The sequence below is a fragment of the Papio anubis genome, chromosome 7, assembly GCF_008728515.1.
Source record: "Papio anubis isolate 15944 chromosome 7, Panubis1.0, whole genome shotgun sequence".
In the NCBI taxonomy this organism is placed as follows: Eukaryota; Metazoa; Chordata; class Mammalia; order Primates; family Cercopithecidae; genus Papio; species Papio anubis.
In genome coordinates, this window is record NC_044982.1 from 144,671,887 (window position 1) to 144,697,950 (window position 26,064).

General features: G+C 40.4%; 1 protein-coding gene across 16 annotated transcripts in view; it reads right to left on the reverse strand.

Moving 5' to 3' along the window:
- Positions 1–26,064, reverse strand: part of GANC (glucosidase alpha, neutral C) — a 108,326-nt gene that overhangs the window by 44,125 nt on the left and 38,137 nt on the right. For 9 of the 16 annotated variants that reach the window (XR_004185187.1, XM_021940463.1, XM_021940465.1 and 6 more), the window contains 5 exons: positions 19,966–20,035; positions 18,254–18,350; positions 16,419–16,599; positions 16,047–16,200; positions 3,082–3,317 (listed from right to left, as the gene is read on the reverse strand). Coding sequence is in view for 15 of the 16 variants with exons in the window: in XM_021940463.1 (XP_021796155.1) it covers positions 3,082–3,317; positions 16,047–16,200; positions 16,419–16,599; positions 18,254–18,350; positions 19,966–20,035 (738 nt within the window). In the remaining variant the exon portion in view is untranslated. Of the gene's footprint in view, positions 1–3,081; positions 3,318–11,969; positions 12,792–16,046; positions 16,201–16,418; positions 16,600–18,253; positions 18,351–19,965; positions 20,036–26,064 lie in introns of those variants that run through there. The other 7 variants (XM_021940475.1, XM_021940473.1, XM_021940471.1 and 4 more) reach the window with 2 other exon arrangements.

Genomic DNA, 26,064 nt, shown 5'->3' on the forward strand with positions numbered 1-26,064 from the left:
TTTTTTTTTTTTTTTGTATTTTTAGTAGAGATAGGGTTTCATCATATTGGCCAGGCTGATCTCGAACTCCTGACCTCAGATGATCTGCCCACCTCGGCCTCCCAAAGTGCTGGGATTACAGGTGTGAGCCACTGCACCCAGCCTAAATTTTTAAATTGTGGTAAAATACACGTAACATAAAATTTACCATCTTAACCTTTTTTAAGTGTGCAGTTTAATACTGTTAAGTATGCACATTCACAATGTTGTGTAGTCAATCTCCAGAACTCTCTCATGTTGCAAAACTAAACCTTTATACCCATTAAATAATGATTTCTCATTCCCTCCTCCCAGCTCCAGCAACTACCATTCTATAATACTTTCTGTCTCTATGAATCTGACTACTCCAATTACTTCAAATTAGTGGAATCACGTGGTATTTGTCTTTTTGTAACTGGCTTATTTCACTTAGCATTTATCCTCAAGGTTCATCCATGCTTTAGTATCTATTAGAATTTCCTTCCTTTTAAAGGCTGAATAATATTCTGTTGTATGTATATACCACATTTTGTTTACATATTCATCTGTCAAGGGAGCTGCAACCCAAGCAGCTCGGGTTGCTTTGACCTTTTGACTACTGTGACTAATGCTGCGATAAACATGGGTGTATAAATATCTGTTCAGGTTCCTGCTTCCAATTCCTTTGGGTATATACTCATAAGTGGAATTGTTGGATCATACAGTAATTCCATTTTAAAATTTTTGAGGAACGATCATATCATAACAGCTGTACCATTTTGCATTCCTACCAACGGTGCACAAGGATTCCAATTTCTCTACATCCTTGCCAACACTTGTTTTTTTTTTTTTTTAAATAGTAGTCATCTTAATTATGTAAAATGGGATTTCACTATGGTCTTGGTTTGCATTTCCCTAATGATTAGTGGTGTTGAGCATCTTTTCTTGTGCTTGTTGGCTACTTGTGTATCTACTTTGGAGAGATGTCTATTCAAGTTCCTTGCCCACTTTTTAACTGTTTTTCTGTTGCTGAGTTGTAGGAGTTTGTTATATATTCTGGATATTAACCCCTTATTCAAAAACTTGTAATGTTTCCAAATGCATACAAAGCGGTTTACAAAAAGGTCCCAACCTTTCTGGTCAGATCCTCCACTATTAGAACCCTCACATGCCTTGCTGTCAGCCTTGCCTGTGCACTACTTTCCGAACACCCTTAATGCTCCTTCCTCTGGCTGCACTGCCCTCTTCCCTCTCCCTGCTTACCCATTAGTTAGGAACATCCTTCAGGGCTCATCTAAAATGCACTTCTAGGCCAGACATGGTGGCTCACGCCTGTAACCCCAGCACTTTGGGAGCCCCAGGCAGGCAGATCACCTGAGGTCAGGAGTTCAAGACCAGCCTGGCCAACATGGTGAAACCCCGTCTCTACTAAAAATACAAAAATTAGCTGGCCATAGTGGCACATGCCTGTAATTCTAGCTACTCAGAAAGCTGAGGCAGGAGAATTACATGAATCCAGGAGGTAGAGGACGCAGTAAGCCAAGATTGCAATATGGCACTCCAGCCTGGGTGACAGAGTGAGACTCTGTCCCGAAAAAAAAATTAAATAAAAATAAATAAATAAAATAAAATGCACCTCTGAAACAAAGCCCTGCTTAAGTTTTGAGGATACAATCTTCTCTTTCTTGGCCTGTCTCCTACCCTGACCTTTCTTTGGCCCTTATGTTACTTCCCTGTATTGTGGCTGGATACTTGCCTTTTCTTCACTCCCTGTAAGACCACAAGGAGCTCATCTCTGTATACTCTTCAGCACTAGTATAGCATCTTGAAGGTTCCTCGGTAAATAACTACTTATTAAGGACAGAAGATCTGGAGTCAGGCAGACCAGGGTTCAGATTCTTGTCTTGCTATTTATTCACCGTGTGCCTTTGCATAAATTTTGAAACCAGTCTAAGCCTTAGGTTCTTCATCTAAAATATGGGGTAACAAGACCTACCTTATAGTTTTGTCATCACTGGATGGAATAATGTGTTTTACTATATTGCCTAGCCCATAATAGCTTGATATATGGTAGCTATTTATTAATTAGGAAATTAGGAGTTAAATGGATTGGCTCTGGCCATCTGTGAAAAGCCTGGTGGGGAGGTCAAAGGAATGGGTTGAAAAGTCAACCTTACTTTCAAGGAGAGGGACTTTATTCATTTACATGATATACATAGGGTTTCACCCCACTTCTCTCTCCATTTTTTTCTCTCCTTCCATCTTTTCATTATCGCTATTACCACCACCACCACTCCTGGAACTGGAAAACAGCATTATACATGTTCCAGTGGCTTCTCTCCCTCCCCATTTTCTATTTCTATTCTTTTTTTGGCCAGATTGACAGCTGGAGTCCACCAAGGAAGCATGCATGAAAAACAGTGTATTAAAGAATTTGATATTATATTTGATATTTGACTGTTAAGGGTTTTTCAAGCCCTGCTACTCCCCGCTCACCCTTCTGCCCGTATCTGGACAAGCCAACAAATAAAGCTCTAGTGCTCCCTCCTTTGGTGCCAGCAGGGTGTTCAAACTATCTAAGCTTCAGCCTGCGTGCAAGAGCCCTTGCCCTGTCCCCACCCGCTAACCACCATAAAAACTGAGTCAATCTGCTTTCTCAGTTCTCTCAAGCCATTTTCAAACCGGCTTGGGAGCCACCCCTGCTCTCCCCAGAAATTCTCATTATATGAGTAATAAACTTTTTAATTACCCTTGGTGCCTGGGTGGTGTCACCAACTGAGACACGGAAACCAAATTTTGAGTGGGGAGATCATATTACTGCAGGGTGGCCACAACAAATGGAACTGAAAATGCTAGACCCTTTCTTCATTATGGGGACCTAGATAACTAAGCCAGGAATGGATGGGGTCATCGCCTTTTCACCATTCATTTTCTCTCTTACCACAGTGACAATTATATTTGAATCTACTATTTTCACAGCCATTTTTTATCAGATGTTTCTCTACCATTGACGTGCCAAGGCAAGTTTAAAACATTTTTTAAAACTCTGTAATTAAAAGGTTCAGAAATGTTGGCTTATTTTACCTTACGCTTTTTGCTCCTGAGCAGCTCTTGCATCCTCTTGGGGTTTGGGAATCTTTTTTTGTCCCAGGTGAAGTACCTCTTGCCCTCAGTGTGCTCTATGTCCAGCCACATGGCATCATAAGGAATGTCATGCTCATCAAACCCTGCATCCACTGCTTTTACGTCCTGCTCATCTTCATAGTTCCAGCGGCACTGGTGGTATCCCAAAGAGAAAAGAGGGGGCATGGCTTGTGTGCCTAAAAGAGGGGGATGACAACTGAGTCAACCGCCACCGCAATGAGCATTATTCATTTGATAAACATTTCCTGAACGTCTACAGAGTATTCAGCACTGAGCTCACGCTTAGAATATCAAGGAGAAGACAGCATAGTCCTTGCCTTTAAGGAAGTGACAACCTGGCTAATGAGGCAGGAATGTAAATAAAGTGCTCTGCCCTGAGGTATAACTACCAGGTTAACGTATCAGTCTAGCGCTACCAGAACACAGAGAGGTTAATACATTCTGCCTGCGGTGAAGTATAGGGTCTTGAAAGGCTTCACAGAGGAGATAAAACCTGGTTTGGACCTTGCAGACTAAGTAGGAATAGACCAGATAGGAAGAATAGATAGAGCATTCGGGGCACAGGGAATAGAAAAAACACAGAGGCAAAGAAGTACATGACAGGTTTACAGAAAAACAAATACTCCAGGGTGTCACAGTGTGAGAAAGACCAGTAGAAGATGAAACTGAATAGGGTCAGATTGTGAAGGGCTTTGTAATTGAGGTTAGGAATTCTGAATCTTGTCTTATGAGAAGCCATCAAAAGTCTGGCAAGATGTAATCTTAGCAGATCTATATTTAAGAAAAATTAAGTCAGGGTGCAGCATTCGGACTCACTTGAAGGTAAAGAGACTGAAGTTGGGAAGAAATTTCAGTAAATTATTATCAAAATGTTTACTGATAATGTGAAGGACTTCTGGTCAACCACTTGCATGTATCTCCTTCCCCTCCTAAAGTCACACTAAAATCTGAGTAAAGAAAAGAAAAAAGAAAGAAAGCCACAAAAACAAAGAGAATGGGAGTGGAGTAATTTCAACAAAAATTTGGCACGTGGCAGGCAGGAGTGGGGTGGTAACTGTTGGGCAAAGCCAGGGAAGCTCTCCCCAGAGTGCTATTGAGGAGGCTACTGATGGAAGAGCTCACCCTGGTCCCAAACACCAGTAGACACACCCACTCTCAAAACTAGAGTGGAAGCCTCATCTAGGCACACAGAGCCTCACCATGAAATATGAATGGAGGTGGGTGTAGGGGCTCATGTCTGTAATCCCAGCACTTTGGGAGGCTGGGGCGAGTGGATCACTTGAAGTCAGGAGTTCTAGACCAGCCTGGCCAACATGGTGAAATCCTGTCTCTACTAAAAATACAAAAATTATCCAGGTGTGGTGGCGGGCACCTGTAGTCCCAGCTACTCGGGAGGCTGAGGCAGGAGAATTGCTTGAACCCAGGAGGCAGAGGTTGCAGTGAGTCGAGATTGCACCACTGCACTCCAGTCTGGGCAATAGAGTGAGACTCCGTCTCAAAACTCACATTTGAGCAAAGTCTCCAAAATCAGAGAAAGTGACTCAAATAAGGAAACAGAATAAAAGGATCTCCAAGAAAACAGGGACAATGCAAGGAATCAAAGTAAATATCAAAACATTATCAGTATCTCTAGAGAGACGAAAAAAAGTATTGTACCCTTAAACAAGACAAGGATAGCATAAAACAAGTGTAGGTTGAGCCGGGCGCGGTGGCTCAAGCCTGTAATCCCAGCACTCTGGAAGGCCGAGAGGGGTGGATCACGAGGTCAGGAGATCGAGACCATCCTGGCTAACACGGTGAAACCCCGTCTCTACTAAAAAGTACAAAAAACTAGCCGGGCGAGGTGGCGGGCACCTGTAGTCCCAGCTATTCGGGAGGCTGAGGCAGGAGAATGACGTAAACCCAGGAAGTGGAGCTTGCAGTGAGCCGAGATTGCGCCACTGCACTCCAGCCTGGGTGACAGAGCGAGACTCCGCCTCAAAACAAAAACAAAAACAAAAACAACTGTAGCTTGAGTATCCCTAATTCAAAAATCCAAAATCTGAAGTACTCTAAAATCTGAATTTTTTTTTTTTTTTTTAAGATGGAGTCTAGCTCTGTCACCCAGGCTAGAGTGCAGTGGTGTGATCTTGGCTCACTGCAACCTCTGCCTCTGGGTTCAAGCAATTCTCCTGCCTCAGCCTCCTGAGTAGCTGGGACTACAGGTGCGTGCCACCATGCCCAGCTAATTTTTGTACTTTTTAGTAGAGACGGGGTTTCACCATGTTGACTAGGCTGGTCTCAAACTCCTGACCTTAGGTGATCACCCACTTTGGCCCCCCAAAGTGCTCGGATTACAGTCATGAGCCACCACACCTGGCCTCTAAAATCTGAAACTTTTTGAACACCAACATGACACTCAAAGGAAATGCTCATTGGAGCATTTTGGGTTTTGGATTTTCAGATTGGAATGTTCAACCAGTAAGTTTAATGAAAATATTCAAAAATTCAAAATAATCCCAAATCTGAAACACTCTAGAGTCCCAAGCATGGAATACTCAACCTGTATACAATTTATAAAACAATAAATGTCATTTAATGCGGTGTGCTATTTTGAATTCCTCATCAAGTTTTAGAAGTGGGGTAAAAATACTTAGAAGATCTCACTGCTTTGGAAAGATGAGGCAAGAGGATTGATTGAGACCAGGAGTTCAAGACTAACCTGGGCAACATAGCAAGACCCCATCTCAACAAAAAAATTAAAGTACATAAATAAAAAGAATTAGCTGGGCATGTGGCACATGCCCACGGCCACAGCTACTTAGGAGGCTAAACTGGAAGGATCGCTTGAGCCCAGGAGCTAGAGGCTGTAGTGAGCCATGGTCACGCCACTGCACTCTAGCCTGGGCAACAGAGTGAGACCCTGTCTCCTAAAAACAAAAAAACAAAAAACTTATCATCAGACTTGAAATTATACAGAGCAGCAATGATCATGAGTCTGTCCAACTGAAACAGGTTAAATAAATTACATCACCAACAAATTTGCTACTTGAAAAAAAATAGGATGTACACATTTCAGGATAATAAATGTTTTGCCATTGCTTTGCATAACATGAAAACAAAAACCAAGGAACCATCAGAGGATAAGAAAGAGCTCCTAGAAAGCAGAAACATGATAGCATAAATGGAAGGCCTAGAAGATAAAATTGAGAAAATTGCTCAAAAACTAGGCAAAAAAAGGAAAAGGAGATTATAAAATCCGTAGAGTAGAAAGAAGGAAGGGAAAAATTAATCTAAGGAATAATACAAAACAGTTTCTCAGAACTGAAGGACACAATTCTCAGGATTGAAGGGGTCCACATCTAACATCCAGAACAATGATTATTTTAAAAGACCTAGGGCCAGTCACAGTGGCTCACACCTGTAATCCCTGCAGAGCACTTTGGGAGGCCAAGGTGGGCGGATCCCTTGAGCCTAGGGTTTTAAGACTAGCCTGGGTAACCTAGGGAAACCCTGCCTATACAAAAAATGAAAAAATTAGTTGGGCATGGTGGCACATGCCTGTAAGTCCCATCTACTCAGGATTCTGAGGTGTGATGATCACTTGAGCCCAGGAGTTTGATGCTGCAGTGAACCATGATGACACCACTGCACTCCAACCTGGGCACAGAGCAAAATCCTGACTCAAACAAACAAACAAAAGATCTCCATCAAGGGATTTTATTATAAAATTTCAGAATACTGGAAATTTGGAATGTTAATGATAAAGAGAAGGTATTTCAGAGAGAAAAGATAGATTACACACAGAGGAACAAAGGAATAGAATTAAGAATGGTTTTGAAGCAAGAAGGTAAAAGGCAATAAAAGAAATGCCTTCAAATTCTTTTTTTTAATGTTGTTCAAGTCTCTTATATCTTTTTTTTTTTAATACTTTATGTTCTAGGGTATGTGTGCACAATGTGCAGGTTTGTTACATATGTATACATGTGCCATGTGGGTGTGTTGTACCCATTAACTCGTCATTTACATTAAGTATATCTCCTAATGCTATCCCTCCCCCGTCCCCCCACCCCACAACAGGCCCCGGTGTGTGATGTTCCCCACCCTGTGTCCAAGTGTTCTAATTGTTCAGTTCCCATCTATGAGTGAGAACATGCGGTGTTTGGTTTTCTGTTCTTGCGATAGTTTGCTGAGAATGATGGTTTCCAACTGCATCCATGTCCCTACAAAGGACATGAACTCATCCTTTTTTATAGCTGCATAGTATTCCCAGGGCCCAGCTATAAAACTCATCCTTTTTTATAGCTGCATAGATTACCTGGGGCCCAGCTGTATAGGTGTATATGTGCCACATTTTCTTAATCCAGTCTGTCACTGATGGACATCTGGGTTGGTTCCAAGTCTTTGCTATTGTGAATAGTGCCGCAATAAACACACGTGTGCATGTGTCTTTATAGCAGCATGATTTATAATCCTTTGGGTATATACACAGTAATGGGATGGCTGGGTCAAATGGTATTTCTAGTTCTAGGTCCCTGAGGAATTGCCACACTGTCTTCCACAATGATTGATCTAGTTTACAGTACCACCAACAGTGTAAAAGTGTTCCTATTTCTCCACATCCTCTCCAGCACCTGTTGTTTCTTGACTTTTTAATGATTGCCATTCTAACTGGTGTGAGATGGTATCTCATTGTGGTTTTGATTTTCATTTCTCTGATGGCCAGTGATGATAAACATTTTTTCATGTGTCTGTTGGCTGAATAAATGTCTTCTTTTGAGAAGTGTCTGTTCATATCCTTTGCCCACTTTTTGATGGGGTTGTTTTTTCTTGTAAATTTGTTTGAGTTCTTTGTAGGTTCTGGATATTAGCCCTTTGTCAGATGAGTAGATTGCAGGAATTTTCTCCCATTCTGCAGGTTGCCTGTTCACTCTGATGGCAGTTTCTTTTGCTGTGCAAAAGCTCTTTAGTTTAATTAGATCCCATTTGTCAATGTTGGCTTTTGTTGCCGTTGCTTTTGGTGTTTTAGACATGAAGTCCTTGCCCATGCCTATGTCCTGAATGGTATTGCCTAGGTTTTCTTCTAGGGTTTTTATGGTTTTAGGTCTGACATTTAAGTCTCTAATCCATCTTGAATTAATTTTTGTATAAAGTGTAAGGAAAGGATCCAATTTCAGCTTTCTACTTATGGCTAGCCAGTTTTCCCAGCACCATTTATTAAATACGGAATCCTTTCCTCATTTCTTTTTTTTTTTTTTTTGTCAGGTTTGTCAAAGATCAGATGGTTGTAGATGTGTGTGATATTATTTCTGAGGAGAAATGCCTTCAAATTCTCAGAGAAAGAATATTCAGCCCTGATAGGCAAATTATCAACCAAGGGTAAAGGTAGGAAAAAAGATAAGGTTTCATACCTGCAAGGAGGCAAAAAGAGTACCTCCAATGCAAACGTTCTTGGGAAACTACCAGAAGATGCTACAAACAAACAAACACAACAAGGGAATACATCAGAAAAGAGAAAAACAAGGAACTGAAGAAAGGAGGGATACAACACCAGAAAACAGTGAAGGTAAGTTCTGAGATGAAAGCTTTGCAGGGAACCTAGAGAGCAATGGTCCAGATGGGAGGAGAAAGATGAAGAGCTCTGGTAGGGAAGATAGTCTCCAGGGAAAGAAGTAGACTGGATAAAGTATCAGACACCCTTGAGCATGTGAAAAATGTAAACACTGAATATTGATTTAACCAAAAATTGTGATATAACTAGATTGGGTGGGAGACGGAGGTGGGTATGGTGTATGATTGAGCTAAACCCTCAGTAGGAGTCCACAAATAATCTTTACTGTCTTTGAACATGGTGGGAGATCCAGTATTTTTGAAGAGCTTTATCATAAACCAGCATTCTCACTAATAACAATGTGGAATGTAGCTGCAGGTGGGCTTTGATAGCACTTATTCCTGCATGGGTACCCATATCCATAAATTGTCATTCCTCCCGTCGCAATTGGAATTGAACACCCTTGAACATGGGCTAGACTTAGCTTGCTTTTATCAACTGAATGCAGCAGAAATGATGCTGCAACACTTTTATTTTTAACAGCTTTACTGAATTCACATACCATGCAATTCACCCATCTAAAATGCACAATTCAATGTGGGTTTTTATGGCATATTACATTACTGATTCTTAAAAATTGTGGTAAAACATGTATAGCAAAATTTGCCATTTTAATCATTTCCAAGTATCCAATTCAGTGGCATTAATCACATTCACCATGTAGGACAAGCATTACCACTATTTCTAAAAACTTTACATCACCCCAAGCAGAAACTCTGTAATCAGTAAGCAGTAAATCCCCGTCACTCACACCTGTCAGCCCCCTCTAATCTCTGTCTTGACAAATTTGCATACTGTAGCTACTTCATATAAGTGGATTGTATAGCACTTGTCCTTTCATGACTGTCTTATTTCATTTTCCATATTTTCAAGGTTCATTCATGTTGCAGCATGTATCAGAACTTCATTTCTTTTTATAGCTGAATAATATTCTGTTATATGTATATACCACATTTTATTTGTTAATCTTTGATGGGCACTTGGATTGTTTCTACCTTTTGGTTATCATGTGTGGGTGAAGGATTACCCAGGTGCCAAGGCAAGAGACTGAAGGCACAAACTGTAGCAGTATAATAAAGAAAATAGTTAGAATAAAGAATAGTTACAATACAAATTAGATATAGAGATGATCATGGATAATTATCAATCATTAGTATAAACATTATTAATCATTAGCTTTTAATATTACTCTTTGTTGCATTACTAATATAACCTAGGAATAACTGGTGGGTATAGGGTCAGGTACAGAAGGGACATTGTGAGAAGTGACCTAGAAGGCAAGAGGTGAGCCCTCTGTCACACCTGCATAAGGGCTGCCTGAGGGCTCCTTGGTCAAGCGGTAACGCCAGTGACTGGGAAGGCACCCGTTACTTAGCAGACCACGAAAGGGAGTCTCCCTTTCCTTGGAGGAGTCAGAGAACACTCTGCTCCACCAGCTTCTTGTGGGAGGCTGGATATCATTCAGGCCTGCCCACAGTCATCTGGAGGCTTAAACCCCTCCCTGCGGTGCTGTGCTTCAGTGGTCACGCTCCTTGTCCACTCTCATGTTCCTCCCATACTCCTGGTTCCTCTTTGAAGTTCGTAGTAGGTAGCGGTAGAAGAAATAGTGAAAGTCTTAAAGTCTTTGATCTTCTTACAAGTGCACAGAAGAAAACACTGATGTATGCTGCCTTTCCTCTCTGCTTTGACTACCTAAAAGGGAAGGGCCCCCTGTCCCATGATCACATGACTTGCTTGACCTTATCAATCACTAGGACAACTCACCTTCCTTACCCTGCCCCCCTTGTCTTGTACGCAATAAATATCAGCGTGCCCAGTCATTCAGGGCCACTACCGGTCTCCGCGTCTTGGTGGTAGTGGTCCCCGGGGCCCAGCTGTTTTCTCTTTATCTCTTTGTCTTGTATCTTTATTTCTTACAATCTCTCGTCTCTACACATGGGGAGAACACCCACTAAGCTCCGTAAGGCTGGATCCTACAGTCATGAATAATGCTACAGTGATCATTGGCATACATGTATCTGTTGAGTCCCTGCTTTCAATTCCCTTGTGCATATTCCTAGGAGTAGAATTGCTGGGTGTATCAGTTAGGGTTCTTCAGAGAACACAGGGTTTTTCAGAGAAACAGAATTAATAGGATTTATATTGAATATATTTATATATTTATAAATTATGTATACACACAGAGAGAGAGATACAAATACTGATTTACTTAAAGTAACTGGCTCATGTGATTGTAGGGGCTGGCAAGTCTGAGTTTTGCAGGAGATACTGGCATACTAGAGAACCAGGGAAGAGTTGATGCTGCAGCTTGAGCCTGAAGGCAAGCTGGAAATATTCTGTTTTCCCCAGGGACCTTAGTCTTTTTCTCCAAGGCCTTCAACTACTGGATGAGGCCCACTCTCATTATGGAGAGTAATCTGCTTTCTTCAAAGTCTACTGACTTAAATGTTAATCTCATTAAAAAATACCTTCACAGAGACATCTAAACTAGACAAATTGACACATAAAATTAACCATCACACTGGTTCATATGGTAATTCTATGTTTAACGTTTTGAGGAAATGCCAAACTGTTTTCTGCAATGGCTGAACCATTTTACATTTCCACCGGCAATGTTCCAATTTCTCTACATCCTCGTAAACACTTATGTTTTTCCATTTTTTGGATTTAGCCATCCTAGTGGGTGCGAAGTGATATTTTACTGTGGTTTTGACTTGCATTTTCCTAATGACTAACAATGTTGAGTATATTTTCATGTGCTTGTTGTTCATTTATTTATCTTCTTTGGAGAAATATCTCTTTAAACCCTTTGCTCATTTTAGAGTTGGGTTGTCTTTTTTTTTTTTAAGGATTTGGTAAAGATTTATCTATCTATTTTCCATTTCTAGTCTTTTAAAGTATGGTTTCTTTTCTTTTTTTAAAGGATATGGAAAATATTTATGTTTTTTTCCATTTCCAGTCTTTTAAAGTAGACACAGATACGCTTAGGTTAAAGCTGATTTTAACAGCACAAAAAAGTTGAGCACAAAGGATAGGATTAAATTCAGCAATCCAGAGTGATAAAAAGGAAAAGACACTAAGTAGGTGCCTTCAACAGACACATTATCCAAGTTGATTACCTAATAGTTGGACATTAAAGTCCTTATGCTGCAAAAGTGAGAATAATCTGGTGTATGAAGTGTATGGTGGCATTTGTAGCTGTAACTTGTTTTCTGTTTATTAAGCCCAATTAGCATAGTTAAGTGTAGTCTTTAGTATACAACCTGCATCCATTTAAATTAAACATAATATTTTCCACAGTAGTGTAAGTAAGGCCACAATATTTATTTTGGGCAAACCCTTTAATGTAGTGATTTTAATATCACTGTCATTCATTCTTTTGGAATATAAAGTGTTTTAACTGAATTAAGGTTACAGATAATTTTTAAAATACTATATCATGACTAACATATTAAAACTATACTTACATATTTATATCTAATACCCAAAGAAAATTCACTGCCAAATTGTTAACAGTAGATATTAAACAGTCTGACTCCCTTATTAACTGATTCTATAGGTATAAGTATAGGTCAGTATGATTTTAGTGTCTATTCTTTCATTTACTAAATTAGGAAAGCAGTATTTGCAGAACAAATAAAAACAAGTGAAGCAGCCACCCAAGGACCATAACAGCTTCTGAGTTAGCTGTGTCACAAGCTCAGATAGAAATCCCCACTATATGCACAAAGCTGGATTCAAATTATTCATCAAAAGGTGCTGGTAGAAGTTGTCGGATGCCTTCCAATATAGATCCCCAATCCCATGGCCACCAGATGAGACAGCAGCAAAACTCTTTAGAAATTCTGCTGAGAAAAAGACCCCTTTCCTCATCAGGCTTTAAATTCCATGCTGGGTAGCTGTGTGCTTCAGGTGCTTCAAAGAGGAACTCCTTGTGGGGAATATTTTCTGGCCAACTTGACCAATCCCATATCCAACCTGAGCTTTTCTTCAAGATGCTTTCAACGTCTTTCTTTCTCTCGGTATCTTCCTCAGACTGAGAGCTATTTTTCTCCAATGTCTGTGAAAGAGGTAGGCTGTCATAGAACTTTTGGAGCTACTCTGTCCAAATTCAAATTCATTTTAAGCATCCAGCTGTATTTTTTCCATGTCACTATTACATTAATTTTTTTTTTTTTTTTTTTTTTTTTTTTTTTTTTTTTTAGAGATAGGGTCTCGCTCTGTTGCCTAGGCTGGAGAGCAGTAGTATGAACATTGCTCACTGCAGCCTTCCTTTGGGAAGCAAAGCAGAGGATTACTTGAATTCAAAGAAGTACTTTGGAGGCTTCCCAAAGCACTGGGATTACAGGCGTGAGCCACTGTGTCCAGCCCATGTCACCATTATAAACAGAAACTGATATTGGAGCACTATTCCCCTTCCTATCATTGCTAAAGTGCAGTTCTATCCAGGAGCCCTGCAAGCTCTTTCTCTGCAGCCTGGGGCCCCTGCTCTGTGATATGGTGCCAGAAGGTGGCTGTAGCAGTCTGGGTCACTGTTTGGTTGTGGTCTAGGGGTTGCATGTGCCCTCAGTGGCAGACAGTATAGCAGGCGAGCATGAAGGGTATGGGCCCAGTGCTCAGCCTGTCTTTTTGTTGTTGAGTTGTAGAAAGTTCTGCATGTATTCTAGATAAGAGACCCATATCAGATACACAATCTGCAAACATTTTCTCCCATTCTGTAGGTTGCTTTTTCACTTTCTTATGTTCTTTGATGCAAAAAAGTTTTTAATCTTAGTGAATTCTAACACGTATTTGTTGTCATTGTTGCTCACGATTTTGTTGTCATATCTAAGAATCCATTGCCAAATCCAAGTTCATGGAGATTGACCCGTTTTCTTCTGAGAGTTTTATGGTTTTAGCTCTTACATAGTTGATCTATTTTGAGTTAGTTTTTTGCATATGATATACATATAACATATTTTGAATATAGGAGTCCAACTTCATTCTTTTGCAAGCAAATATCCAACTGTCTCACACCATATGCTCAAGAGACTATTTCTTCTTCATCGAATGGTCATGAACCTTTACTGAAATTATAATGGTGACATGGACAAAGTACTGTGGCTTGTGCCTGTAATCCCAGTGTTTGGGTGGCTATAAATGTATGGGTTTATTTCTAGATTCTCAATTCTATTTCACTGGTCTATATGTCTATCCTTATTCTAGTAGCACGTTCTTTTTTTTTTTTTTTTTTTGAGACAGAGTCTTGTTTTGTCACCCAGGCTGGAGTGCAGTGGCACAATCTTGGCTCACTGCAACCTCCACCTCGCCTCATGAGTTCAATCGATTCTCCTGCCTCAGCCTCCCGAGTAGCTGGGATTATAGGTGCCCACCACGACGCCTGGCTAATTTTTGTATTTTTAGTAGAGACAGGTTTTCACCATGTTGGTCAGGCTGGTCTCAAATTCCTGACCTCAAGTGATCCACCCACCTCAGCCTCCCAAAGTGCTGGGATTACAGGCATGGGCCACTGTGCCTGGGCAGTGGCATGTTCTTTTGATTGCCATAGCTTTGAAGTAAGTTTGAAATTGAGAAGCTGTATTCCATTTTCAATCTGCTTAAGACACACCTGAGACTGGACAATCTTACAAAAGAAAGAAGTTTAATTGGACTTACAGTTCCACATGAAGCCTCACAATCGTGGCTGAAGGCAAGAAGGAGCATGTCACATCATACGTGAATGGCAGTAGACAAAGAGAGTGCTTGTGCAGGGAAACTCCCCTTTTTATAACCATCAGGTCTCATGTGACAGACTTACTATCAACAGAACAGTACGGGAAAGATCTGCCCCCATGATTCAATTACCTCCCATTGGGTCTCTCCCACAACATGGGAATTCGTGATGAGATTTGAGTGGGGACACAGCTAAATCCTATCAGAAGTGTAAATTTTCCAACTTTGTTTCTCTTTTTTAAGATTGTTTTGGCTATTCAGGTCCCTTTGCAATTCTATGGAAGATCAGCTTTTCCACTACTGCAAAACAAGCTATTGCAATTTTGATAGGGACTGCAGTGAATCTGTAAATCACTTTCTGTATTACTGCCATCTTAACATTGCCTTCCAACCTATGAACATGGGATATCTTTCCATTGATTTAGGCATTCTTTAATTTCTTTCAGGAATGTTTTATAGTTTTCAGTGTACAAGTCTTTCGCCTCCTTCATTAAGTGCATTCCTAGGTATTTTATTCTTTTGGATGTTATTGTAAATGGAACTGTTTTCTTAATTTTTTTTGGATTGTTCATTGAGGGTACATAGAAACAGAACTAATTTTTTTTTGTTATTGATTGATATGGTTTGGATTTGTGTTCCCACCCAAATCTCATGTCGAATTGTAATCCCCAATGTTGGAAGAGGAGCCTGGTGGGAGGTGACTGGATCATGGGGGCGGATTTCTCCCTTGCTGTTCTTGTGATAGTGATTTCTCACAAGATCTGGTTGTTTAAAAGTGTGTGGCACCTCCTCCCTCTATTCCTCCTGCTCCGACCAGGTTAGATGTGCCTGCTTCCCCTTCGCCTTCCATCATAATTGTTAAGTTTCCTGAGGCCTCCCCAGTCATGCTTCCTGTACAGCCTGCAGAACCATAAGCCAATTAAACCTATTTTCTTTATAAATTGCCCAGTTTCAGGTATTTCTTCATAGTAGTGCAAGAGCGGATTAATATACTGATCTTGTACCCTGCAACTTTGCTGAATTTACTACCTCTAGTAATTTTTTTGTGGATTATTTGGGATTTTCTATATATAGGATCATATCATCTCCTATAATCTTATTTATTCTTTTCCAATTTTGATGTCTTCTATTTAGTTTTCTTGCCTAATTTCTCTGGCTAGAAATTCCAGTACAATGTTGAATAACAGTGGTAAAAATGCAATGCCTTGTCTTGTTTCTGATCTTAGAGAAAAGCTTGCATTCTTTTAAAATAAAATGCTCTCATGCTAAAGCCAGTTGCATATTTTAATGAAGAAGAAAACAGAAAAGTTGAAGTTGGGATACTGGTCATCTGAGATAAAGGTAGAGATAGCCCAGGGGCTAAAAGCTCCAAGGAAAGCAGATGGTAAGTATTAGGAATTAGACAGTGGAGCATTCTAGACGCAGTGCAATGTTTTACTTAACTGAATGGGATGAGGATGGGAATAGAAATGCTTGCTAATTAAAATGTTTGGGTAAGTTATAAATTCTACACAGTGTGCAACAAATATTAACTTACAGTGATAACACATGGGATATAGGATGTATAATAGAACAAGAAACTGGCACTTCTCCATGCAAATACCTGTAAGGTGTGAGTACTGTTTGAAGACATCAGAAGGTGTAGGTCCTGTCAGCAGAAAAACATCAATGATTCCACTTTCTGACATCCAGTGCACATGAGTTCGAGATTTGACCTTTTGTTTAGCAGCAACTGGGCCCATCTGGGACAGTGTATACTGGAAAAAGAACAGAATAAAAATCCCTTTAACCTGCAACATCCAGCCATATATAAGTAACAGTCTGTTCCTTTAGTAGATACTACTGATATTCACTGATTATACTGTAAAGCTTTTGGTGGCAGAGAAGTGCCACTACAAAGATAATAGCTATGACTCCACTGCAGTGGTTTTGCTTCTTCTTTAAGTATGACACGTAGCCATGATCCATAGCTCACCTCTACTGCAGGCTCTGTATTGATCTCCACTAGTGTTTCTGAGGCATTCAGCCAGAAAATGCCTATAGTTCTGCCCAGTTTGTGGGCCAGGAGATAAGGTACTGAACCATAAATGCCCATTTTATCATATATTTGGTATCCATAGACATCCAGGTTATAAAGACGGTAAGCATCTTCATCACTGAAACACAAAGATTATCATCAATTACCATCACAAATATATTATTAATATTAATAAACAGAATAGCTCTACTCTTCTCTGAAAACACTTAGGTCTCATGCATCTTTGAAGGCTCAAGTCTTGCCACTTCCCTAAAGATTTCCTGACCCAACTTGGGTGAATGTGGTCCTCTTCCCTTGACTCCTTTGGCACCACTTCCTGTGACATTAGCACATGCGATTACATCTTACACATCTTTTCTAAATATCTTTTTCTTTTTTCCAGACAGGGCCTCACTCTGTCACCCAGGCTGGAGTGCAGTGGCACGATCTTAGCTCACTGCAACCTCCACTTTCCAGGTTCAGCAGTTCTCCCACCTCAGCCTCCCGAGTAGCTGGGATACAGGTGCGCACCACTACATCCAGCTAATTTTTGTATTTTTTGGTAGAGATGAGGTTTCACCATGTTGGCCAGACTGGTCTCAAACTCCTGACCTCAAGTGATCTACCCACCTCGGCCTCCCAAAGTGCTGGGATTACAGCTGTGAGCCACTGTGCCCGGCCTAAATATCCTTTGAGTGGAGGACTCTCTCCAGTGAATACTCCACAATAGCAAGCACACAGTAAGTATCCACTGATGAATTCTGTGAGTACTTCTCCGCAGTTAAAAGAATTGTGTCCAACAGGCTTCCACAGTGTTTAGCAGGGGAAGATGGGGAACTGAATTGGGGGAGGCAGCACAGAGCTCAGATCAGTGTGAGCGCAGCACAGTTTCTGCTGGACTTGTCACTGTGCCTACCTGAAAGTCAACAGCACCTGAACCTGGCAACCTTATCAGACTCTGTTTCTCTTTGATTTTGTTTCCTCTTAGTCTGATGCCTCTGGCATCTATTTGTCAATAGTGTTAGTCTGACATGATATCCCTGAGGCAACTAAAGGTGATCAGATGCCACATTATTCCATTCTCTGGCTCACTCTCCCATTTTGGTAAAAGACTTTTTCTGGGTCAGTGATTTTTCACAATATGTTCTCCTAGGGTTCCACAAAAGGCCTTGAGAGGTAGAAGTGAAACCTGGGGATAAAGATCTTCCCTCTACTCTGATCACAGCAGCTCCATAATTTTACTTCTTCTGTATTTCTAGGTTCAGTACTATAGTTTTTACAGTTATCTAATTTTACCATAGAAAAAATAAATAAAAATGGAAAACCGGCCAGGCACGGTGGCTCACAGCTGTAATACCAGCACTTTGGGAGGCCAAGGTGGGCGAATCACAAGGTCGGGAGTTCGAGACCAGACTGGCCAATATGGTGAAACCCCACCTCTACTAAAAATACAAAATAAATTAGCCAGGCGTGGTGACAGGTACCTGTAGTCCTAGCTACTCAGGAGGCTGAGGCAGGAGAATTGCTTGAACCCAGGCGGTGGAGGTTGAAGTGAGCCAAGATCGTGCCACTGCACTCCAGCCTGGCCAACAGAGCAAGACTCCGTCTCAAAAAAAAAGGAAAACCACTGCTCTGAGTGATCATTCAAGGAGGGTTCTTAAATATCCACAAGCAATATAAAGGAGGAAAAGGCCTGGCACGTATTAGCACTGGCTCAGACAGCTAACAAATGTTTTCAAATCATCTCAATACAGAAACCAGAGCCTCCCATAAGAATTCTTGTTTTCACTTACCCAGTGTTTTTAAGTTGGTGTGATTCTGCATGTTGTGGGATCCCATAGAGATGCTCAAATCCATGCAAGGAGAAATCCAAACCAATGGAAGAAGGACCTGTAGAAACCAGGACACCAAGTTTTGTTTTTGAAAGGACACTCACGTAAGGAGATTCAGTTAATTTTGAGTGCAGAGAGATGACTAGACTAGAGGCTGAGAGACCTGGGCTCAGCTAGATCAATCAGCAAATGCTGTGTACTGACCCTCTGTGAGATATTATATTCAGGTGTTGTGGGGATACAAAAATGTTTAACTCAAAGTTCTAGTCATGTATTAGTTCTGTTGCCTTAGCTGTGTGATGAAGCTCTCTGTTTCCTCTTTCCAGTAAATCTCTTTTCTCTCTATAAAACATGATAACAAAGTTTTAGAGTTTTTTCCTAATCGAAATTTTCCTTATCACATATTTGTTTGCTTTAGGAAGCAAAGGATATTGCGCATTTTCAGTCTTCACTAGATGAAATGACTGAATGTCTTGTGCCTGGTCACTCATTCTCACTGCCAGCCTCATCTGTGACTGCCTATAGAGAATGCAAACGTCAAGGGCACCAGGAGGGCCATAACTGGTTCCTCAAAATATTCCTCCTCTGTGATTGTGATTATATAAACTTCCTTTAACCAAAGACAAAGTCCTTTATTTAGCAATCATTTTAGAGCTACGGGGAAAATGTAAATGACTAGGAGGTATAACGTGGACTTTATGCTAGGTTAAAGTATTTGACATCAAATGGTCCTTATTTGTAGGAGCCTGTGGAAAAGAGATGCTACAGAGAAGATAAAAAATATTATGACATGGACGGGTATGGTGGCTTACTCCTGTAATCCCAGCACTTTGGGAGGCTGAGGCAGGTGCATCACTTGAGGCCAGGAGTTCAAGGGTGCAGTAAGCCATGATCACGCCACTGCACTCCAGCCTGGGTGACAGAGTGAGAACCTGGCTCAAACAAACAAAAAGATTAAAAGATTATGATGTTATAGAAAGGAAGGCCTGAGAACCCATGCCCCCACTTTTAATTTGGGGCATTCTGTCAGCCCTGATCATTATACTATGTTGTGGATAATAACGGCTAGAATGGGAATTTTAAAGGTGTTAGAAAGGGTTTGTTATTCTACAGAGTAGGGAGGAGGAAAGAGGAAAATGAGTACTTTTCTGACTGCATAAGTCCCTAGTACCTGAAAGACACCTCCTAAAGAGACAAACTTGCCCCCCTATCCCAATTCCATCACTAAGCCTGGTAAGAAATGTAACAGATGGGAATGTGATACTCATGCGAATGATGGGCCTGGAAAAGGTTGAGAACCATTGGCTTGAAATGTTGCAACTGAGGGGCTCTAGAACTTGGGTTTCTCATCACTTGACTCTCATAAAAATTGAATGTGGAATTTGTAGCTGTCTTATCTAATGAACAGTGCAAGCAGTGTGCTGACCTAGGCCCTTCCACGCGACCATAAGCTCCATGTGGCCTATATTTCTTTTACACTTCCCACAAAAGGCATATAATTGCTATTTCTCTGTTGCAATGCATTATTGAAGGATGGCGAATCTGATCTGAGATTTCTGTTCTTCTGTTAAAGTCACCTGTTTTAGGTGCCAGAGATCAAGGGGCTTTTAGATAGAATCATGCAGCCATTTTTGGAATGATCTGTTTTAATACTATACCAGTTTCAATTTTACCATTAGCTTTGATATCCACAAATTTTCCAAATTTCTCTTCCCACAGGCCCAGATCCTCTTGATTTTCCTGCTGGTACAAAAAAGGGAGCAAAGTGAGTTTACAAATTGTAACAAATGTGTTCACCACAATAGCACATTTTATTTGGATTTTTTTCCTAAAAGACTGAGAAAGTGAGTTCATCTTTTAGAAGAACACTGTGATGTCAGTACACTTAACAAATCAAATCTGTGTTCTATATACATGTCAATAACCATCTTTATGAGTCACAGCTGACATGACTATATATTTTTTATTGTGGTAAAATATACACAACATAAAATTTACCATTTCAACTACTTTTAAGTATAAAGTTCAGGTTCAGTGGCTTTAAGTACATTCACATTGCTGTGCAACTATTGAAACTGTACCCCAAAGAGTTAAATAAGCCAGTGATTAACAGAAATTCTTGAGCTTATAAGATGGCAGATAAGAAAAAAAAAAACAAGTTGCTGAAATGCTAAAACCTTCTGCTTGTGAGATTAAAAAACTGGCTGAAATCAGTTGGAACCAATATGGCCAATTAGAGTCTGCAGAACAAGCCTGCTGGCAACATAGCCTGAACTGCCACCACATATTTCATACTAATTCCCTCTGAATTTGCACAGGCAACCTATGAGGAAGCATGAAGAGATAACTGCACATGCCCGACGACTCTTCAGACTTCCTTTTCCTTCCACCAACCACCTGCTATAATATAATCCCAGAATCTACTCCCTAAAACTTTCTAATAAATTACTGCCTTAAGGCCAGCACAGAGACAAATTTGAGCTGGACTCCTATCTCCTTGTTGGTCAATCTAAAATAAAAACCTTTTCTGTTCTCAAAGACCTGGTGTCATAGTATTGGTTTCTAGTGCATCAGGCAGCAAGCCCCTTTGCTCAGTAACACTGTCACCATCCATCTCCAGAATTTTTTTTTTTTTTTTTTTTTGAGACGGAGTCTCGCTCTGTTGCCAGGCTGAAATGCAGTGGTGTGATCTCGGCTCACTGCAACCTCCAACTCCCGGGTTCAAGCGATTCTCCTGCCTCAGGCACCCAAGTAGCTGGGATTACAGGCGTGCATCACCACGCCCAGCTAATTTTTGTATTTTTAGTAGAGACAGGGTTTCACCATGTTGGCAAGGATGGTCTTGATCTCCTGACCTCGTGATCCACTCGCCTTGGCCTCCCAAAGTGCTGGAATTACAGGTGTGAGCCACCATGGCCAGCCTCCAGAACATCTTTTTTTTCCTGGGCAGTGCCCAGGGGTGTGGAGGGAGTCTCTGTGGAAACCCCTGAGCACTGCCCATCTGCAGAACTTTTTCATTGTCCCAAACTGAACCTCCTTGACCATTAAAGAGCAACACCCCGTTTCCCCCCCGTCAGTCCCTGGCAGCCACCATTCTACTTTCTGTCTTTATGAATTTGACTACTCTAGGTACCTCCTACAAGTAGAATGATATATAATTTGTCCTTTTGTAACTGGCTTATTTCACTTAGGATAACAACTTCAGGTTTCATCCATTGTTGCAGTATGTATCAGAATTTCCTTCCTTTTTAAGACTAAATAATATTCCATTGCATGTATTTATCACATTTTGTTTGGGCATTCATCCATCAATGGACACACTTCGGTTGCCTCCACCTTTTGGCTATTGTGAATAATGCTGCTATGAACATGAGCATATAAATATCTGTTTGAGTCCCTGTCTTCACTTCTGGGTATAGACCCAGAAGTGGAATTGCTGGATCATATTGTGATTCTATGTTTAATTCTTTGAGGAACTGCCGTAACTCTTGACATGAATATCTTTACAGGAACCAAAATGTAAAAGTGCTTTGAAAAGTGCAGTCTTTAATATGTAAGAATTAAAAAATTTTTTTTCTTGTAAATATGTGAGGCAAAACATTTAGAACCAAATAACTTAGGTCTGTTTTAAGAGATCCTATGCAGAGATTTGTTTTTGCTGAGATGGGCACTTTACCCCCCTGCTTCAATCAATCAGCCAAACTACTGGCTACATTCTTGTGCTAGTTTGAGAAGTCGAGTCAACTGGGATGGCAATGACTGCTCAGGTCCATAATCTTTTGAAGCAAAGGTATAAACTTTCTCAGCCTTATAAAAGTCTTCTTTTCCCTAGAATAAAAAACTTTAAAAAATTGTGTATGTGTGAAATGCATATTTCTTTAAATGACTCTTTGTCCATTTCTAGGTTCATAATTAAAGCTTCTGTAAAGCAAGCCTGTTTTTTTTTTTTTTTTGACAGGGTCTTGCTCTGTCAGCCAAGCTGGAGTGCAGTGGCACAATCACTGCAGCCTTGACCTCCTGGGCTTAAGTAATTCTTCCGCCTCAGCGGAAGCTGAGAGTAGCTGAGACTACAGGCACATGTCACCATGCCTGGTTAATTTATTTTTATTTTTTATAGAGACAAGTCTCACTATGTTGCCCAGACTGGTCTTGAACTCCTGGGCTCAAGCAATCCTCCCTCCTTGGCCTCCCAAACTGTTGGGATTACAGGCGTGAGCCACCATATCTAGCCAGCTGTATGTTAAAAAAAACCAAAACACCTGAATGCATAATACAGGGGCTACTATTCTGGGGTCCCTGGATGGGCTTTAGAGTCCATTAACTCCCTCAAACAATATGAACAATTTTAATTTTTCTACAGAGACAGTTCATAGTTTCCATCAGATTCTTGCAAAGGGGTCTGTGACTCAAAACCACTACCTAATCTATCTACTGTCAGGGCTCTTTTTTTTGTTTTTATTTCTTCTTAAAAAAAAGTGGGGGGATACATGTGCAGAACGTGCAGGTTTGTTACACAGGTATACAAGTGCCATGGTGGTTTGCTGCACCTATTGACCCATCCTCTAAGTTCCTTCCCCTCACCCTCCAGCCCACAACAGGCCCTGGTGTGTGATGTTCCCCTTCCCATATCCATGTGTTCTCATTGCAACTCCCACTTACGAGTGAGAACATGCAGTGTTTGTTTTTCTGTCTCTGTGCTAGTCTGCTGAGGATGATGGCTTCCAGCTTCATCCAGGTCCCTGCAAAGTACATAATTCCATTCCTTTTTATAGCTGCATAGTACTCCATGGTGTATATGTACCACATTTTCTTTTCTTTTTAAATCTCTGAACAGTGGATTTTGTTACTTTTATGTTGATTTTTATTATTGGTTTATTTTATTATACTTTAAGTTCTGGGATACATGTACAGAATGCGCAGGTTACATAGGTATACACGTGCCATGGTGGTTTGCTACACCCATCAACCCATCATCTACATTAGGTATTACTCCTAATGCTCTCTCTCCCCTAGGCCCCCACCCAGCAACAGGCCCTGGTGTGTGATGTTCCTCTCCCTGTGTCCATGTGTTCTCACTGTTCGACTCCTACTTATGAGTGAGAACATGTGGCGTTTGGTTTTCTATTCCTCTGTTAGTTTGCTGAGAATAATGGTTTCTAGCTTCATCCATGTCCCTGCAAAGGACATGAACTCATCCTTTTTTTATGGCTGCACAGTATTCCGTAGTATATATGTGCCATATTTTCTTTATCCCGTCTATCACTGATAGGCATTTGAGTTGGTTCCAAGTCTTTGCTAATGTGAACAGTGCTGCAATAAACATATGTGTGAATGTGTCTTTATAGAATGATTTATAATTCTTGAGGAATATCCCCAGTAATGGGATGGCTGGGTCCGATGGTATTTCTGGTTCTAGATCCTTGAGGAATCACCACAGTCTTCCACAATGGTTGAACTAATTTACACTCCCACCAACAGTGTAAAAGCATTCCTATTTCTCCACATCCTCTCCAGGATCTGTTGTTTCCTGATTTTTTAATGATCACCATTCTAACTGGTGTGAGATGGTACTCATTGTGGTTTTGATTTGCATTTCTGTAATGACCAGTGATGATGAGCTTTTTTTTATGTTTGTTGGCCACATAAATGTCTTCTTTTGAGAAGTGTCGATTCAGAACCTTTGTCCATTTTTTGATGGGGTTGTTTTTTTCCTGTAAATTTGTTTAAGCTCCTTATAGATTCTGGATATTAGCCCTTTGTCAGATGGATGGATTACAAAAATTTTCTCCCATTCTGTAGGTTACATGTTTACTCTGATGATAGTTTCTTTTGCTGTGCAGAAGCTCTTTAGTTTAATTAGATCCCATCTGTCAATTTTGGCTTTTGTTGCTATTGCTTTTGATGTTTTAGTCATGAAGTCTTTGCCCATGCCTATGTCCTGAATGGTATTGCCCAGGTTTTCTTCTAGGGTTTTTATGGTTTTAGATCTTATGTTTAAGTCTTTAATTCATCTTGTGTTAATTTTTGTATAAGGTGTAAGGAAGGGGTCCAGTTTCAGTTTTCTGCATATGGCTAGTCAGTTTTCCCAACACCATTTATTAGAGAATCCTTTCCCCATTGCTTTTGTCAGGTTGTCAAAGATTAGATGGTTGTAGATGTGTGGCATTATTTCTGAGGCCTCTGTTCTGTTCCATTGGCCCACACATCTGTTTTGGTACCAGTACCATGCTGTTTTGGTTACTGTATCCTTGTAGTATAATTTGAAGTCAGGTAGCGTGATACCTCCAGCTTTGTTCTTTCTGCTTAGGATTGTCTTGGCTATATGGACTCTTTTTTGGTTCCATGTGACATTTAAAGTAGTTTTTTCTAATTCTGTGAAGAAAGTCAATGGTAGCTTGATGGGGATAGCATTGAATCTATAAATTACTTTGGGCAGTATGGCCATTTTCACAATATTGATTCTTACTATCCATGAGCATGGAATGTTCTTCCATTTGTTTGTGTCCTCTTTCATTTCTTTGAGCAGTGGTTTGTAGTTCTCCTTGAAGAGGTCCTTCACATCCCTTGTAAGTTGTATTCCTAGGTGTTTTATTATCTTTGTAGCAACTGTGAATGGGAGTTTGCTTATGATTTGACTCTCTATTACTGGTGTATAGGAATGCTTGTGATTTTTGCACATTGATTTTATATCTTGAGACTTTGCTGAAGTTGCTTATCAGCTTAAGGAGATTTTGGGCTGAGATGATGTGGTTTTCTAAATATAAAATCATGCCATCTGCATGATTTGGAGGAAGAGTTAAGGACCTGGTGGAAGACAATTTGACTTCCTCTCTTCCTATTTGAATACTTTTTATTTCTTTCTCTTACCTCACTGCCCTGGCCAGAACTTGCAATTACTATGTTGAATAGGAGTGGTGAGAAAGGGTATCCTTGTCTTGTGCCAAGGGAATGCTTCCAAAGGGAATGCTTCCAGCTTTTGCCCACTCAGTATGATATTGGCTGTGGGTTTGTCATAAATAGCTCTTATTATTTTGAGATACATTCCGTCAATACCTAGTTTATTAAGAGTTTTTAGCATGAAGGGGTGTTGAATTTTATTGAAGGCCTTTTCTGGATCTATTAAGATAATCATGTGGTTTTTGTCATTGGTTCTGCTTATGTGATGGATTACGTTTATTGATTTGTATAGGTTGAACCAGCTTTGCATCCCAGGGATGAAGCCGACTTGATCGTGATGGATAAGCTTTTTGACGTGCTGCTGGATTCGGCTTGCCGGTATTTTATTGAGGATTTTCTCATCAACGTTCATTAGGGATACTGGCCTCAAATTTTCTTGTTTTGTTGTGTGTCTGCCAGGTATGGGTATGAGGATGATGCTGGCCTCATACAATGAGTCAGGGAGGAGTCTCTCTCTTTTTCTATTGTTTGGAATAGTTTCAGAAGGAATGGTATCAGCTCCTCTTTGTATCTCTGGTAGAATTCAGCTGTGAATCCGTCTGGTCCTGTGCTTTTTTTGGTTGGTAGACTATTAATTACTGCCTCAATTTCAGAACTTGTTATTGTTCTACTCAGGGATTCAACTTCTTCCTGGTTTAGTCTTGGGAGGGTGTATGTGTCCAGGAATTTATTGATTTCTTCTAGTTTTTCTAGTTTATTTGCATAGATATGTTTATAGTATCCTCTGATGGTATTTTGTATTTCTGTGGGATCAGTGGTGATATCCCCTTTATCATTTTTTATTATGTCTATTTGATTCTTCTCTCTTTTATTCT